At 42.5% G+C, this 18,462-nt stretch overlaps 1 protein-coding gene across 3 annotated transcripts in view; it reads right to left on the bottom strand.

The window, feature by feature from the left end:
• The window catches only part of NEK11 (NIMA related kinase 11), a 272,607-nt gene that overhangs the window by 96,279 nt on the left and 157,866 nt on the right, over nucleotides 1-18,462 (bottom strand). For all 3 annotated transcript variants that reach the window (XM_075827127.1, XM_075827126.1, XM_075827128.1), the window contains exons 7-9: nucleotides 1,258-1,407; nucleotides 1,088-1,166; nucleotides 196-284 (exon numbers count right to left, since the gene is read on the bottom strand). In XM_075827127.1, coding sequence (XP_075683242.1) covers nucleotides 196-284; nucleotides 1,088-1,166; nucleotides 1,258-1,407 — 318 coding nt within the window. The remainder of the gene's footprint in view (nucleotides 1-195; nucleotides 285-1,087; nucleotides 1,167-1,257; nucleotides 1,408-18,462) is intronic.

Genomic DNA, 18,462 nt, shown 5'->3' on the forward strand with positions numbered 1-18,462 from the left:
GATATCAAAGTGTTTCAAGTAATCAGGGACATTTCAACATGTATTACACATATGCCCAATGTGCACATGGCCCCTGATGTCATGTGATACTGAAATTACAGATTTTTTTTAGTATTTTGAATTCAATAAGATCTTGTCAGGATTGTCTTATATATGAACAGGATAACAATAAAATATCATCTAGTTTTTACTTACACAGCGTTTCTAATTTGGTCAGCTTCTTTTTGGCAGATTATTGTTTTGTCGTCTTGTAGAACGGCACCATAAAGTCTCAATTTTACTTTCTAAAAACAAACCACAGTATAGCAGTTCAGTTTGGTCCTATTATAATCGGACCAAATTTTCAATGAAATTTTGTTAATTGGTTAACTAAGGGGTCAATTACTTTTCACACAGTAGGTGTTGGATACATTTTTCCCTTCAATAATAAAACAATCATGTATAAAATATATTTTGTATTTACTCTGGTTGTCTTTATCTTAGGCTTTATGGACACGGCCGTATTACTATTATTATAGCACGTCTATGCGCGCTTGCTCAGCTGTTTCCGCCTCAAAGAGCTGCAGTACCAGGCACAACCACCACCGAATGTACGGAGCTGTGCCTGGTAAGCAATGGATAAGCCGTAGCGCTTACCTGAGCGCTGTGGCCCCTTCAATCAACTGATCGTGGGGGTACCGGGAGTCAAACCCCCACCAAACTGATATCGATGACACTGATATCGATGATATAAAAGTGCTAGAAAACCCCTTTAACTCTTTGTTATTGCTCTAAAACTGAAGTATATATGCAAGAAAGCAATGCCTCAAAATACTAAGGCAAATCTATAGTACATATAAATGGTTTAGGAGATTAGAAAGTTATTCTATGGTTAAATCTGAAATAAGCAATTCATGAATGAAAACCTACTTGTGTGTCTGGACTAAAGGATTAATGTACAGAAGATTAAGTTCAAGTTCCCTAACAGTGATGTGAAAGACAGAAAAAGATATACTGTTAACGTTTTTTTAAAGGTTAGTGGACGTTATTAAATCTCAATATATAACTATGTTTTATTTAAAAAAAATATATATATTTTTCCATGTACCTGCAGCTGTTCTGCTATATAAGGAACTTGAAGAATTTCTCCAGCTCCTGGGCGATGTGAAGGTTCTTTGCTCAACATCCTGAAATATGAAATTCAAAAATGCAGAATTGACAAGGTCATCAATACAACAATAACATGATGAGATAAATGATACAGGAGAAGCACCATACCTGTTCATTAGTAAATTAAGGTCGCTAGAGTAATGGTCTGGTAAAGGGGGTGTTGGACCTTCTACAATTTTCAGAACGACAGCTAGAAAACTGTAGCCAGTAAAAGCGTGTTCCAAGCAGCACATTTCATGAAGGATACAGCCCACAGACCTATAGAATACATAAGGAGCTAGGTAAAGCTTTACAAAAATGTATTACACCTGCACTGGAGCATCAGTAGGTTTTTTATGAGTCACTATAAAACATGACAATGTAATCCCTTGAAAACATTCATTTAAATAAAATCTCTTACTATTTATTGTTAGGTTTAATTTATAAAATTTTGGTATGTGATATCTAAAAGCCTATTCACACTGCGTTCATAAATGGATTCCCCCCAACAGTAGCCTTCCACTCTATAGGCATACTGTGGCATACATAGGTTTCAATGTAAAAAACGTATGCCAATGTACCAATGTATTCCGGTAGCCAAAAGGACACTCTTTTGGCCTCCGTCGGAAGAATGGTGGCCTAAGGCTTCATTCAGGACACACACCGGAAACTTTCCCGACACATAGGCTGAACGTGTTCACAAAATGCGATGTGAACACAGCTAAAGAGGTTTGTCTTTTTTTGGACAAGTCCGGAGGGGAGCTTAGAGATTTATTAAATGATACCAATCACATTTATTGTGCGTCTGTCAGCTGTCAGTATGTTCAGGAAGCATTATGTATTCTAAGAGGGCTGAGAATTTTTATGACATATGGAACTGACTTGGAGTTAATCACTTGCCATTAGGGTCCTTTCTTATGGGTTGATTCCCAAATAACCTTTTAGACATTATTGAAGATATGTCCTGTGTGTGCAATCATATGTTCTGTATCGATGGAGAATAGGCCATTATGACGGACCCCTATGTCTCACCGCAGAAGAAATACCTCCCGATCTGACCCCCTTAGACTTTTATCTTTGGGGTCATCTGAAGGCAATTGTCTATGGTGTGAAGATACGAGATGTGCAGCAACTGAAACTACGGATACTGGAAGCCTGTGCTAGCATTTCTTCTGCGGTGTTGCTATCAGTGTGTGAAGAGTGGAAGAAGAGGGTTGCATTGACAATCCAGCACAATGGGCAGCACTTTGAACACATTTTATAAGTGGTCAGAAACTTGTAAATAACTCATGAAAGAATAAAGGAACGTTAAAACCAAGCACACCATTGTTTTTCTTGTGAAATTCTCGATAAGTTTAATGTGTCACATGACCCTCTTCCCATTGAAAAAACTAAAGTTGGATACAAAATGGCCGAATTCAAAATGGCCGCCATGGTCAACACCCAGCTTGAAAAGTTTCCCCCCTCCCATATACTAATGTGCCACAAACAGGAAGTTAATATCACCAACCATTCCCATTTTATTTAGGTGTATCCATATAAATGGCCCTCCCTGTACATTGAACATAAAGGGGTTTTCCGGGACTTTGATATTGATGGCCTATCCTTGGGCTAGGGGTGTTGGGAGTAGGACCCGCACTGATCTTAATGGCCTATCCTAAGGAGTCCTGTAAAACCTCTTTAACCCCTTAAATGGGTTTTCCACTACCAGACAACTGATGACCTATCCACCGCCAAAGCCAAATCGGTCAGGTCAGCAATACTGACGGGCTCGGCTGAGAGCTGGTCCTACATGTCTCTGACACATGGGATTCAGCTGTTATCGATCACATCTAAGTTTATGAACTTAGACTTGATCGCTAACAGCTGAATTCTGTTTGTCAGAGACACGCAGGACCAACTTTCTGCCATGCCGTCAGTCCTGCTGACCTGACGATTTCGGCTTTGACGTCAAGATACCTCTTCTACGTATACAGGATACATAGAAGCTGTATCTCCAAAAGGTAAATAGGTTTTTATTAAAAAAAAATTTTTAAAGTTACTTAAAATCACATAATACAATGCTTTATTAAAAAATGAGTTCATAGGTTTATATATCCTTTAAAATATATGTCTATGCAGGGAATTTGGAACTCTGTATGAGAAAAACAATGTGGTTGACATTTACTCACAGTCTAATTTCAATATTTGCTTATAATACTAAGATCTGTATAGTAATTACCACAAAGAAGAATAATATTGTATTTAGAAAAATGTAAGGCTTGAATGGAGAAGTGGCAAAAGAAGTTTAATATAGATAAATCCAAGGTTATAGACCTGGGACAAGAAACTAATTTTACCATTACATATTAAATGGTACCACACTGGGTAAATCTGACACTAAAATGGACTAAGAAATATTGGTAAACCGCAAACTGAATATCTGCTTTATAATATGTTCATCAAAAATATAATTTAAATTACTATTAAATATAATATAGTTCAATTAATGACAACTATAAAATAGTGTACTAGAATAAAAAAAAAAATTAAACATTAAGACAAACTTTAAAGTCTTTGCTTTTATTAAAATAGTAAAATGTAGTAATCAATATAAACTGTACTTTAACATAATCAAAATAGAGCACACTAATGGAATATCAATAGTGCTAGAGATAAACACAAATACTGTTGTGACATCATCAAATTATAATGTTAACATCATTACAAAAACAAGCAGCCTAAAAGTACATGCAACCACTGCTGTAACATTGTCCCAATAAAAGGCAACAAATACATTCACATGTGATATATCTAAAAAGAGTGCAACCTATGAAAACGTATACACTCCATTATGACAGCATCACAATAGAGGGTAGCCTAAAAATAATAGAGCACAGCATTTAAACAAACACATACACTATAATGACTACACCACAATAGAGTGCAGCCTATACATAGAAATATTAGTGTGTCATCATCTAAATATTGATCTATAATAGCACTTATATTGTGAGATAATCACAATAGAACAAAGCCTATGAATACACACATATTAGTGGGCCATTATGAAAGTAGAGTGCATAAATACTATTGTCACGGAAGAAATTTGGTGCACTGAATTGGAAAATTGGCAACCCTATAACAGTGCCACATTGAAAGCCACTGAGTTGTTTTTTTTTTTAATACAACCCATTTTAGTGTTAATGTTTGTCTACAGAGATCACATGGCTGTTGTATGCTTGATGTTATGCACTTGTTAGCAACCCATGTATTGTACACATTATTTTGGCCATGTAATGTATGTAATATGTTTATAATAAATTCCATGTCTTTACGTTGCACAAACTCAGATTCCAAAGACCTAGAAAATAAATGAGTCACCTAAAATGACCTATTACCTTAATAACTTAATAAACCTGAAATGTTGCCTGAAACATGTTAAAACTGAGAGCTAAATAACATGGAGAAAGACAGATGCATAAGGCAGCCCAATTTTCAAAATCCTAGAATTAACCATGCATATGTTATTACAATCTGCTTTTATAAAACACTCAGTTATTTAAAGCAAACTTCGAAATTACAGCTATGTATTCATTAAGTCTTTGCTGAACATCTAATCAGGTTTCCTAATTATTGAGATGTTTTCTAATTAAAAATGACATTTAAAAACATAAAAGATGATTGGGAGAAGGCTGTGGACCTAAACCAAGTATGAGTGACCACGTTTAAACTTCTCTTTTTGAAGATCCATTTAATCTCCATGTATTATTTTTTGCAGCACTCTGTAATTATGTATGCAGATGCTGGCATTTCTTTATAATTATGTAGAATTTTGTAAAATGAATGCCTTATGCAGCAGATGTAACATGGATACAAAACTACTAATCAATAGTCCATTAAAAACAAAAATCACCAACATTAATGCTCTTCGATGGCATGTTATGCATAGATAAAAAGAAAAGTGACGCACAATTCTATAAAAGTAAAAATAACATTGGCATCAGCACAATTTGTCATTAGATAAAGAGTTGGCTTAAAGACTGTGTCCAAAAAGTAGTTGCAAATTTCTCATATTCAGATTGGACTAATGTTAAAAGTGGCGTTTCCCAGGGATCTGTACTGGGACGATAGCCATGTGCACGGCCGTGATTTTCGGGCCGGCCGGCTGCGGACTGTCGGCCGCGAGCCGTCCGCAAATCGCGGGACATGCACATGGCCGCGGCCATTATTTTCAATGAGCCCGAACCACAGAAGACGACCGTAATAAGACATGTCCGTTCTTTCTGCGGTGCGGGCTCCCGGGCCATGCACGGACCGTAAAAACTACGGTCGTGTGCATGGCCCCATAGAAATGAATGGGGCTGCAATTCTCCCGTGGATTTTCGGGGGAATTGCGGCCGCAAAAGCACGTTCGTGTGCATGGGGCCTTACTGTTTAACCTGTTTTTATATGATGCAGTAGCTGGCGCCAGTAGGGCTTTCTCTGTATTTGCAGATGACACCAAGCTCTGCAGCAGGGGCGTCGTTAGCATCGGGCCTTCGGGGCCCAAGCCCCTGATTTTGGCCCGGTGCCCCGGATCCCCGACGGCTGCCACATTCGGGTCACAGCGGTCGCAATTGCGACCAAGTCGCAGCGGTCACTGCTGCGAACTGCCTGGGCCCGCCCACACTGCATCTATAAAAAAAAGTTACTATAGTAACTGGGGCCTATGTAATAAAATACACGGGCTCCTGTTACTATAGTAACGACACATACTTACCCATTTTCCTTCCTGTGCGCAGCAGAAGTCCTGACGTCTTTTCGGGTCATGACGTCACGACGCTGTGCGCCGTGGATGACGTCACAACGCTAGATGTGTCGGGACATCCGCTGCACCTGGAGCCAAAGAGGAGGGTATGTATAACGTTATGGTCTGCTGGGGTCCTGTATCTAAGCCTGCCATGTGGTAGGCATAGATACAGGGTCTAACAGACAGTATCACACATGGACCCTGTATCTAAGCCTACCACATGTTAGACTTAGATACAGGGCCCCAGCAGACAGTAATCTTATTCAGTATAAGATTACTGTCTGCTGGGGTCCGGTATATAAGCCTACCTTGTGGTAGGCTTAGATACAGGGTCTAACAGACCATGTCACACATTGACCCTGTATCTAAGCCTACCACATAGTATTCTTAGATACATGCCCCATGTCTGATCCTGTCTGATGGGCCCTGTATCTAAGCCTACCACATGTGTTACTAATGGGGTTTTTTTGTATTTGTATTCGGTTGTTGGACTACATTGGATTCGAGGACTACTTTGATGATGGTTTATTTTATTTTCAATAAAATGGTTAATTTTTGTATAGTCTATCATGTGTGATACGGTCTGCTGGGGCCATGTTTCTAAGCCTATCATATATGATACTGTCTGCTAAGACAATGCATCTAATTCTATCAAGCGGTATAGCTATAGCAGCCTTAGTCTTATAGATATGCTATATATATGTAAAAAAATATATATTTATTTTTCGGTGGGGGGGGGGGAGTAAATATATGTCTCGGGGCTTATGACCCTGATCTTTTAAGACCCCAGCAGTTCCCCTGCTCTGCAGTGTTAGGGCTTATGCACAGGACCACGGATCCTGTAAGGCACTGCATTGAAGCTGTATGGCCTCCTTACACTGCCGTACAGGCTTAGTCGGGTTCTGTATGTACAGAGATATTCCATACATCAGGGTCCGATGGAGCATGCCACCATTTTTTTCTGGCAGATTCAAATGGTATCTGACAGAAAAGAAGCCTATAGGTCATATGTACCTTTATGGCAGCCCTATTACAGCTCCATACAAAATGGAGCTGTCATATGGGCCTATTAGTTTTGTTTAGGATGCCTTATTCCTACAGGGGGACCTGGATAAACTAGTTGAATGGGCAGCAGAGTGGCAAATTAGGGGCAAACTGTACGGTCCAATTTGGGACAAAGCATATGCATGCCATTGATACAATTGATGGCATTAACTGGAGTCTACAAATGCGAAGGATTTGGGTGTTATTACAGACAATTAACTAAATGACAGTATGCAATGCCAATCTGCTGCATCTAAAGCTTATAACATATTCCCAAGGGGCATGGTTTCTAGCAAAAAAAAGTATTTTACCACTTTACAAAATACTGGTGTGGCTACATCTTGAATATGCAGTCCAACATTTATGAGATTTATCAAGTCCTCAGCTATATAAATGGTTGTCTCTAAAGTAATTCACCCTACAGAAAAAAAAAAGCTAAGGGTTGTACTGATATGTTACATAGTTACAAAGTTAGTATGGTTGAAAAAAGACACCTGTCCATCAAGTTCAACCAGGGGATGGATGAAGGTGCGGGGTAGGGTAAATTTCATAACTGTTTCCCCCAATTGATCCAGAGGAAGGCAAAAGAAAACCCATAAGGCATGAAACAATCTGCCCAAAAAGGCAGGTTGTTCCAGATCCCAAGTACCGATCAGACTGGATCAACATTCATACAATTGTATATAATACAAATTTACATAAGCATTACATGTTACTTTGTTCTAAGAAAAAAATCTAACCCTTTCTTGAAATCATCAATAGTTCCTGCTAAAATCAATTGCTGAGCTAGTTAATTCCACATATTCACAGTTCTTACAGTAGACATTAATGGAGGCTTGCCGTCTCTGTAGATTGAACCTTTTTTTTTTCCAGACGGAGGGAGTGACCCTTGTCTTTTAAGGGGATTTCACATGGAGCAGTTTATATTTTTGGTATTGGTCATTAATATACTTATATAAATTTATTAAACCCTTTATTACTTGCTCTTCTTCGCTCTTTTCCAACTAGAGGGCATCCTTCCTATGTACCGGTGACCAGAACTGAACTGGATATTCTAGAGGTGGTCACACTAATATTTTGTAAAGCAGTAAAATGATGTCCCTATCCTGCAAGTCCATGCCTCTTTTAATACACAACAGTATCCTGCTGGCCTTAGAAGCAGCTGATTGACATTGCATGCTGTTATTTAGTCTATAATAGCGATGAGCAAACTTTTTAAAAGTTCAGTTCGGAAAATTTCGGACCAAAACCAAATTTCACCAACAGCCCTAAAACTCGTGTATAACACTGCCTGAGTTGTAAAAGCCCTATATAACCCTCTAAAGTCTCCTCTTAGTATCTAAGTACTTTTGAGCTGTTTTTAAGGCAAAGTTAATGTCAAAGCTAAAGCAACATCTATGGCTTCGGGTAAAAGGATGGTAGCCGGTGGTAATGAACAGCTTGTTTAAAAACACACTGCACTAGCACAATTTTTATTATTTTTAAAATTAAAAAAAGGTCCAAAAACTAGCCCTTCTTCATGGTGGCAGATGCATGCCGGTTTTTATACATACACGGTGGTAACGGAAGAAGCAATGGCTTTTTCCAAGCAGTCCAAAAATTATCAGTTTCTGGGAGTAGCAACAGGTTTTGCGCCTGGAAAGTGAAGAAGCAATGGCTTTTTACAAGACGTCAAAAAATTATCCCATTTTGGGGAGTAGCAACGGGATTTGGATTTTGGAAAGTAAAGAAGAAATGTATTTTTTACAAATAAAAATCCCCAAAAATTAGCCCTTTTTTGAGATCATCTGGTTGATCTGTGGTTGTTGTGTAGGCCTGGTAGTTGAATCAGCAGGGGTAGTGATAGAAGTAGCTGCATCAGCAGCGGCACAATATAGAACAATTGACACAACAGGAGATCTGTGGTTGCGCAGGCCTGGTAGTAGCAGGCGGCTCCTTCCGCTGTTGTCCCTGCTGACAAATCTTGTCGCCTCTTCAAAGGGCCTCAAAACGCGACATGCGTCCCAGATTATCTGCCACTGCCTGAGCTGAAAATGACACTGGCTCCAAAAGCTGCCTGTCTGCTGCATGAGGAAATCATTCAATGCTTTCCGTTGCTCGTACAGACAGTCCAACATGTGTAAGATGGAATTTCAGCCTGTTGGAACGTCGCGAATCAAGCAGTGTTTAGGTGCACCGTTCTGTCGCTGCAAGACTAGGAGGGCGTGCTTAAACGCATAAGAATGGTTAAAGCGAACTCAAACTCTCCTGGACATGGCCGGCACATCCTTCAAACCCACATATGTTTTCAAGAAACATGTTTTAAACAGATTGATCACATTTGCCATGTGTCATGTGACCTAGAAGCAGTGCAGCCACAATGTTCTTCCCGTTATCAGCAATCACATTGTCCAGTGTGAGTTTGCAAGGAGACAGCCAGCGTGAGATTTCTGCACTCATGCAGAACAGCAACTCCTCCACTGTGTGGCTTTTCTCGCCCAGGCTCAGCAGATGTAATACAGCGTTGTAGAGCTTCACTTTGCACCTATGAAAGGAGGGAGGAGGAGTGTTAGCTACGCTCTGCTCAGTAGGGGACAGGAAAACATCCGTTGCGGAGGACATGGAGGATAGGCACCTGGTTTCCGCAGTTGAACCAGACCGCCACAACCGTGGAGGTGTCAGTATTAGTAATGCCTGGACTTGTTGTGGTGGTGCATCGCACTGCAAAATATTGACCCAGTGGGCCGTGAAAGACATGTACTCTCCCTGCCCATAGTTTTTGCTCCACATGTCGTCAGTGGTGTGCACCTTGCTGCACACTGACAATTGCAAGGAGTGGCCCACCTTCTCCTACATGTGATTGTGCAAAGCAGGGACAGCTTTCTTGGAGAAGTAATGGCGGCTAGGTATCCGCCACCAAGGCTCACACCATCAGTTGCCTAAAGGCGGTGGACTCAACCAGATGTTATGGCAGCGACTGCACCACCAACAACTTGGCCATACGTGAGTTCAGCCGCATGACAACTGGAAGACTGGGTACATAGCGTCGTTTGTTGGCCATAGATTCCGTTATGGATAAGCGACGGGACGGAGGAGGAAGAGGAGGAGGAGGAGCAGTAGATGACAGTGATGATGACAACAACGAGACTGTACTGCCTGTGGATGAGATCTGGCTACTAGACAGATGACAGGGATTCGGAGCAGCAGCAGCAGCAGAAATGTCTTGATCATGTTGTAAGAAAATTCGATTGTACCACATGGCCTTGTGATGCTGCTCCATGTGCTTATGTAGAACAGTAGTTCCTACATTTGATCCCTGGCCACACCTTACTTTCTGCCTGCAGATCTGGCACTGCACTATGTTTTACTGCTCCGGGAAGGTATAGAAAAATTTCCGCATGGCAGAGTACCGTAAAGAGCTAGTATTCCCACCACCGCCCGAACTTGCACCTCATCTGGCAGGCTTTTTTTCTGGATCCTACACCGGGAGCAGCAGTAGCGTTGCAGTCACCTGCTCCTGAGTTGACCATACGAGCAGTCCTACCCCTGGAATGTTTTGTAGATGTTCTGGCCTTGCTGTGTTATGTGAATGTGATTTAAATTTGGATGCAATACACTGTCAGTGAGTGCACAAAAGCCGGTCCAGCCCAGCACAGCGGCAATGACTCTGTTCTGTGTTTTGTTCTCCCTACAATTTATAGCTTGTTGTTTCACTGTTCTTCTCCTGCTCAGTACTGGTTCTACCTATAAGTTTTGTGGATTGTGTTGTTCACTGTGTCTCTCTCTGTCACAGAGTGTAAAGGATCTGCCAGACACAACTTCTGTGTTGACGCCCCTGGTTAATCAGTCTGCATCTGCTCCTAGGTCTGATAGAGTGACTCGATCTGCTACCACTCAGGCTGGTAGGCTGAGGAGTGGGAGAACCTATCACAGCCTGGCCAGACGGAGCAAGCTCCCGCCCTTGGTCTATTTATACCTTCATTTCTCTCCCTACAGGTCCAAGCCCTGGCTCAGAGGTCCACCTCACCTCTTGAACCCCACCTCAAGTTGCCTGACCGGTTCTCAGGGGACTGGTAGACTTTTTTCTCCTTTCGGGAGAGTTGTAGGCTCTATTTCCGATTAAGACCCCACTCCTCAGGTTCTGAGAGCCAGCGAGTGGGTATAATTATGTCTCGGCTCCAGGACGGCCCCCAAGAATGGGCCTTCTCCTTGGCTCCTGACGCCCCTGAACTTTACTCTGTTGACCTTTTTTTTTCTGCTCTCGGGCTCATCTATGATGAGACTGACAAGACTGCCTTTGCTGAGAGTCAGCTGGTGACCTTACGTCAGGGTAAGAGACCCGTTGAGGAGTACTGTTCTGACTTTAGGAAGTGGTGCATAGCTTCTCGGTGGAATGACCCTGCCTTGTGGTGCCAGTTTAGATTGGGTCTGTCGAACGCCCTGAAAGACCTATTAGTTAGTTATCCCTCTTCTGACTCTCTAGATCAGGTTATGGCTTTAGCGGTACGTCTTGACCGACGTCTCAGGGAACGACGACTTGAAAGTTTTTGTGCCTCCTCCTCTGGCTCCCCCATGATGGCTCCCGAGGTTCCGTTTCTTCGTTCTTCCACAGGAATCTCGGATAAACCAATGCAACTCGGGGCCTCCATGTCTCCCCAACAACGTAGAGAGCTCCGCAGGCAGAATGGTCGCTGCTTCTACTGTGGGGATAACAAGCATCAAGTAAACAACTGTCCAAGGCGTAAGAATAAGCAGCCGGAAAACTTCCGCGCCTAAGTGACCATCAGGGAGGTCGCTTGGGCGCACAGGTATTTCCCGTAAATATGAAACCTAAAAAGATCTTGCTTCCCTTTCAGGTCTCTTTTGATGGTAGGTCTGCCACCGGCAGTGCCTTCGTGGATTCAGGGTCTTCTGCTAATATTATGTCTGTGGAATTTGCTATGTCTCTAGCTATGCCTTTGATTGATTTGCCTAAACCTGTCCTGGTAGTGGGTATTGACTCCACTCCTCTTGCTAATGGTTATTTTACACAGCATACCACTGTTTTTGAACTCCTTGTTGGCTCCATGCATTTGGAGCAGTGCTCTGTACGGTTGATGCAGGGATTATCGTCCGATTTGGTTTTAGGCCTTCCCTGGTTGCAGTTGCATAATCCCATGTTTGACTGGAATACTGGGGATCTTATCAAATGGGGTAATGAATGCTTGACGTCATGTTTTTCTGTTAATTCTATTTCTCCCCCTGAGGAGGTGAACACTCTACCTGAGTTTATTCAGGACTTCGCTGATGTTTTTTCTAAAAATGCCTCCGAAATGTTACCTCCTCATAGAGAATACGATTGCGCAATCGATTGGGTACCAGGAGCTAAGCTCCCTAAGGGTAGGATTTTTAATCTCTCTTGTCCCGAACGTGAGGCCATGAGAGAATATATCCAGGAAAGCCTGGCCAAGGGTTACATTTGCCCCTCTACTTCTCCTGTAGGTGCTGGCTTCTGCTTCGTAGGGAAGAAGGATGGTGGTCTTAGGCCGTGCATCGATTACCGAAACTTGAATAAGCTCACTGTAAGAAACCAGTATCCCCTTCCTTTGATTCCTGATCTCTTCAATCAGGTTCAGGGGGCCCAATGGTTCTCTAAGTTTATCTTCGGGGGGCTTATAACCTTAACCGAATCAGAGAAGGGGATGAGTGGAAGACTGCGTTTAACACGCCCGAAGGTCATTTTGAATACCTCGTCATGCCCTTTGGGTTGTGTAATGCTCCCGCAGTCTTCCAGAATTTCATAAATGAGATTTTAAGAGACTACCTGGGGGTATTTCTTGTAGTGTACCTTGATGACATACTTGTGTTTTCCAAGGACTGGTCCTCTCACATTGAGCATGTCAGGAAGGCGCTCCAGGCTCTTCGGGAAAACAAACTCTTTGCTGAATCCGAAAAATGTGTGTTTGGGGTGCAGGAGATACCATTTTTGGGTCAAATCCTCACTCCTAATGAATTCCGCATGGACCCTGCCAAGGTTCAGGCTGTGGCTGAATGGGTCCAACCTGCCTCCCTGAAGGCCTTGTAGTGCTTCCTGGGGTTTGCTAATTATTACAGGAGATTTATTGCTAACTTCTCGGTCATCGCTAAGCCTCTTACGGATCTTACTCACAAAGGTGCTGATCTCCTCCACTGGCCTCCGGAGGCGATCCAGGCTTTTGAGATCCTTAAGAAGTGCTTTATCTCTGCCCCAGTGCTGATTCAGCCTAACCAAATGGAGCCATTCATCGTGGAGGTTGATGCCTCCGAGGTGGGAGTGGGTGCTGTCTTGTCCCAGGGGACCAGGTCCCTCACCCATCTCCGTCCCTGTGCCTACTTCTGCAGGAAGTTCTCGCCCACTGAGAGTAACTATGACGTGGGCAACCGCAAACTCTTAGCCATTAAATGGGCATTTGAAGAGTGGCGCCACTTTTTGGAGGGGGCTAGGCACCAGGTAACTGTCCTTACCGACCACAAGAATCTGGTTTTCCTATAATCTGCCCGGAGGCTAAACCCGAGACAAGCTCGATGGGCGTTGTATTTTACTAGATTCAACTTTGTGGTCACCTATAGGGCTGGGTCTAAAAATATTTAAGCTGATGCACTGTAAGCGTAGCTTCCTGGCAAGCCCTCCTTCGGAGGAAGATCCTGCTTGTGTTTTGCCCACAGGTATAATCATATCCTCTGTGGATTCTGACTTAGTCTCCGAAATTGCGGCTGATCAAGGTTCAGCTCCTGGGAACCTTCCTGAGAACAAGCGGTTTGTTCCCCTGCAATTCTAGCTAAGGGTACTCAGGGAAAATCATTCCAAGCACCTCATTGCTAGAAACCATTGGTGGCCTGGGTTGCCTAAAGACGTTAAGGCCTACGTCGCCGCTTGTGAAATTTGTGCTAGGTCCAAGACTCCCAGGTCCCGACCAGCGGGCTTACAATGTTCTTTGCCCATTCCCCAGAGACCTTGGACTCATATCTCCATGGATTTTATCACCGATCTGCCTCCATCTCAAGGCAAGTCGGTGGTGTGGGTTGTAGTAGACCGCTTCAGTAAGATGTGCCACTTTGTGCCCCTCAAGAAACTACCCAATGCCAAGACGATAGCTACCTTGTTTGTCAAACACATCCTGCGTCTCCATGGGGTTCCTGTCAATATTGTTTCTGACAGAGGGGTACAATTTTTTTCATTGTTTTGGAGAGCCTTCTGTAAAAAGTTGGAGATTGATCTGTCCTTCTCCTCGGCCTTCCATCCTGAAACTAATGGCCAAACTGAGAGGACTAATCAGTCTCTAGAACAATATTTAAGGTGTTTCATCTCTGACTGTCAATATGATTGGGTCTCCTTCATTCCCCTCGCCGAATTTTCCCTTAATAACCGGGTCAGTAACTCATCAGGGGTCTCCCCCTTTTTCTGTAATTTTGGGTTTAATCCACGGTTCTCCTCCGTTTCATCTGGTGGTTCCAACAATCCCGAGGTAGATGTAGTTCATCAGGAACTGTGCACAGTCTGGGCCCAGGTTAAGAAGAACCTAGAGGCGTCCCAGAGCATACAAAAGACTCAGGCAGATAGAAGACGTTCTGCTAACCCCTTGTTTGTGGGCGGGGATCTGGTGTGGCTATCTTCAAAAAATTTGCGTCTTAAAGTTCCGTCCAAAAAATTAGCTCCCCGGTATATAGGGCCGTACAAGGTCATTGAGGTCCTTAACCCTGTCTCCTTCTGGTTGGAGTTACCCCAGTCTTTTCAAATACACGACATGTTTCATGCCTCCCTCCTGAAACGCTGCTCCCCATCCTTGGCTACCTCGAGGAAACCTCCGGTCCCTGTTCTCACCCCTGAAGAGGTAGAATTCGAGGAGGCCAAGATTGTGGATAGCAGGATGGTCCAAGGCTCCCTCCAGTACCTGGTCCATTGGAGAGGATACGGGCCTGAGGAGAGGACTTGGGTACCCGCCCGGGATGTTCACGCTGGGGTATTGCTCAAGAGGTTCCATCTTCGGTTCCCCAATAAGCCAGGTCCACCTAGGAAGGGTCCAGTGGCCCCTCATAAAAGGGGGGGTACTGTAAAGGATCTGCCAGACACAGCTTCTGTGTCGACGCCCGTGGTTAATTAGTCTGCATCTGCTCCTAGGTCTGATAGAGTGACTCGATCTGCTACCACTCAGGCTGGTAGGCTGAGGAGTGGGAGAACCTATCACAGCCTGGCCAGACGGAGCTAGCTCCCGCCCTCGGTCTATATATACCTTAATTTCCTGCTCTTCCTTTGCCTGTGATTCTGTCTGGTTTCTTGGCTCTGCTGTTCCTGCTAGTATTATTGACCTCTTCTTCAAATTGACCCTGGCCTTACTGACTACTCTCCTGCTCTGCGTTTGGTACCTCGTACACTCCTGATTTGACTCAGCTCGTTCACTACTCTTGTTGCTCACGGTGTTGCCGTGGGCAACTGCCCCATTTCCCTTACCTTCTGTGTACCCTTGTCTGTTTGTCTGTCGTGCACTTATTGAGCGTAGGGACCGTCGCCCAGTTGTACGCCGTCGCCTAGGACGGGCCGTGCAAGTAGGCAGGGACTAAGTGGCGGGTAGATTAGGGCTCACCTGTCTGTCTCCCTACCCCAACATTACACAGAGATCTTCTTCTCAGGTTCTCTACCTAAAATGGCTGCTCAAGCATGGTGCATAGCATTTTATACTCGCACTGACCTCACCCCTATATTGCCTTATGATTGGCTGGGAGAGCTGTTTGAAAGACATTATGGGCTGGCATGAGGTCATGTGATCCTTCCTCCTCCTCCCTGCCATGTGGTGGACGCCATCTTTAAAATTAGCATTTTTACTAGGTTCAGCTGAATCTAACCGCACTAGGTTTGTGTCCGCGCCGAACCGAACTTATGCGAAAATTCGGACCGAAACAGAGTTCGGCTGTTTCAGTTCGCTCATCTCTAATCTTTAAGTACACCCAGATCCTTCTCTGCAAGTGACTCTCCCAGTTTTACTCTGCCTAAAACATATGGTGCATGCAGATTATTAGTACCCAGATGCATAAGTTAACATTTTTCAGCCTTGAAACTTATTTGCCAAGTGGATGAGCATTTATGTTAAAATAAATATGGAAATGTATGCTTATTTTTAGACCCCCACATACAAAAAAAAAATAAATACAGTTGAGGATGAGCGTTTGCTACAATGCATGGAGCCCAGACTTTATTCATGCTGTCATAATAATGATCCATAAGGGAGCTGTATATTTTTTTTACCAAAAAACAGGAAGCAGAGAAACTTGCGGGGAAACACAACAATAAAATTAGAAAATGTAAATTGAAAATCCTATTTTGTTTCTGCTTTTTAAACCCCTTTGGCACTGCTCAAAGAGTTATGGTACTGGAAATTTGACATAACATGTTCAGCACACTGCCATTGGTATGAATGGACCTTTGCTTAGAATGTTATGTCAGATTTTGAGTAACGAAATCTCTGAGCAGTTCCAAAGAGAATTTATCGTTCTATAGAGTCCTTTCATTCGGGAAATCAGTGGTGGTCCAAGAGCACAGATTTACCAATTTGACCTTCTCACATGTATCTATGACACATCAGAAGATCCTTTTTAATGAATTCCTTTAACATCAAAAATATCTTCTTTCATTCTCTGTTTAGTAACCAGTTAACATAACAATTCTAATTAATATTTATAGTTGCAAATTGTAATATACTTAGGCAAGCAATCATGTGTATACCAATATCACAAATATCAAGCTCTATTAGTAGTGAAACAAACTCAAATGGATCTGGAAACAACTGCGGATGAGAGAGCATCAAGAGCACAGGGATTTGAGTACTGTATACCTGAATTCCAGACACACCATCTGCTGGATCACCCTGAGGCTCCACGCAGCGAAGACGCATGGATGATGATTAATTACATCTGCAACTGGGACATCAAACCTAGCACTAGTTGAGTGAACCTGAAGTGGATTTTCCAATATTTATTCTGTGCGCTGACTTATTATTTTTAAGTAACTAGATGGGAAATTATTTTATATCTTTGTTTCTTTTAATATACACTACCGTTCAAAAGTTTAGGGTCACTTAGAAATTTCCTTATTTTTGCAAGAAAAGCACAGTTTTTTTCAATGATGATAAAATTAAATTAATCAGAAATACACTCTATACATTGTTAATGTGCTAAATGACTATTCTAGCTGCAAACGTCTGGTTTTTAATGCAATATCTACATAGGTGTATAGAGGCCCATTTCCAGCAACCATCACTCCAGTGTTCTAAACAGTTTTGCTGTTTAGAGGAGCTATAAAACTGACCTTCCTTTGAGCTAGTTGAGAATCTGGAGCATTACATTTGTGGGTTCGATTAAACTCTCAAAATGGCTAGAAAAAGAGAGCTTTCATGTGAAACTCGACAGTCTATTCTTGTTCTTAGAAATAAAGGCTATTCCATGGGAGAAATTGCCAAGAAAGTGAAGATTTCCTACAACGGTGTGTACTACTCCCTTCAGAGGACAGCACAAACAGGCTCTAACCAGAGTAGAAAGAGAAGTGGGAGGCCCCGCTGCACAACTGAGCAACAAAACAAGTACATTAGAGTCTCTAGTTTGAGAAATAGACGCCTCACATGTCCTCAACTGGCAGCTTCATTAAATAGTACCCGCAAAATGCCAGTGTCAACGTCTACAGTGAAGAGGCGACTCCGGGATGCTGGCCTTCAGGGCAGAGTGGCAAAGAAAAAGCCATATCTGAGACTGACTAATAAAAGGAAAAGATTAATATGGGCAAAAGCACACAGACATTGGACAGAGGAAGATTGGAAAAAAGTGTTATGGACAGACGAATCGAAGTTTGAGGTGTTTGGATGACACAGAAGAATATTTGTGAGACGCAGAACAAATGAAAAGACACAGTCACCAGATCTCAACCCCATAGAGCTGTTGTGGGAGCAGCTTGACCGTATGGTACGCAAGAAGTGCCCATCAAGCCAATCCAACTTGTGGAAGGGGCTTCTGGAAGCATGGGGTGAAATTTCTCCCGATTACCTCAGCAAATTAACAGCTAGAATGCCAAAGGTCTGCAATGCTGTAATTGCTGCAAATGAAGCATTCTTTGACAAAATCAAAGTTTGAAGGAGAAAATTATTATTTCAAATAAAAATCATTATTTCTAACCTTGTCAATGTCTTGACTATATTTTCTAGTCATTTTGCAACTCAACACAAAATTGTCCGGGTGACCCCAAACTTTTGAACGGTAGCGTATAAAAAAAAATTATAAAGAAAAAAAGAATAAAAGAAGTCTAAGGGATGAGGAAGTAATAAGTAACAGTATATTTTGAATTGTAAATATGAACTATTTGAAATACCTCATAAGTCTTCTAATTTTCTGGAGAAAAGGAGAGAACCTCCTTTCTCAAGTGTAGTAATTTTAGTGTTCTTGCCCTGCTATGCACCATCAATTTGAATATAGAGTATTGCAGGGAAAGAAAGGAAAAGTTAGGGCGAAGAGCAATTAATAAATTGTTACCTTTTTTTTTA

Source organism: Rhinoderma darwinii, chromosome 5, assembly GCF_050947455.1.
Source record: "Rhinoderma darwinii isolate aRhiDar2 chromosome 5, aRhiDar2.hap1, whole genome shotgun sequence".
In the NCBI taxonomy this organism is placed as follows: domain Eukaryota; kingdom Metazoa; phylum Chordata; class Amphibia; order Anura; family Rhinodermatidae; genus Rhinoderma; species Rhinoderma darwinii.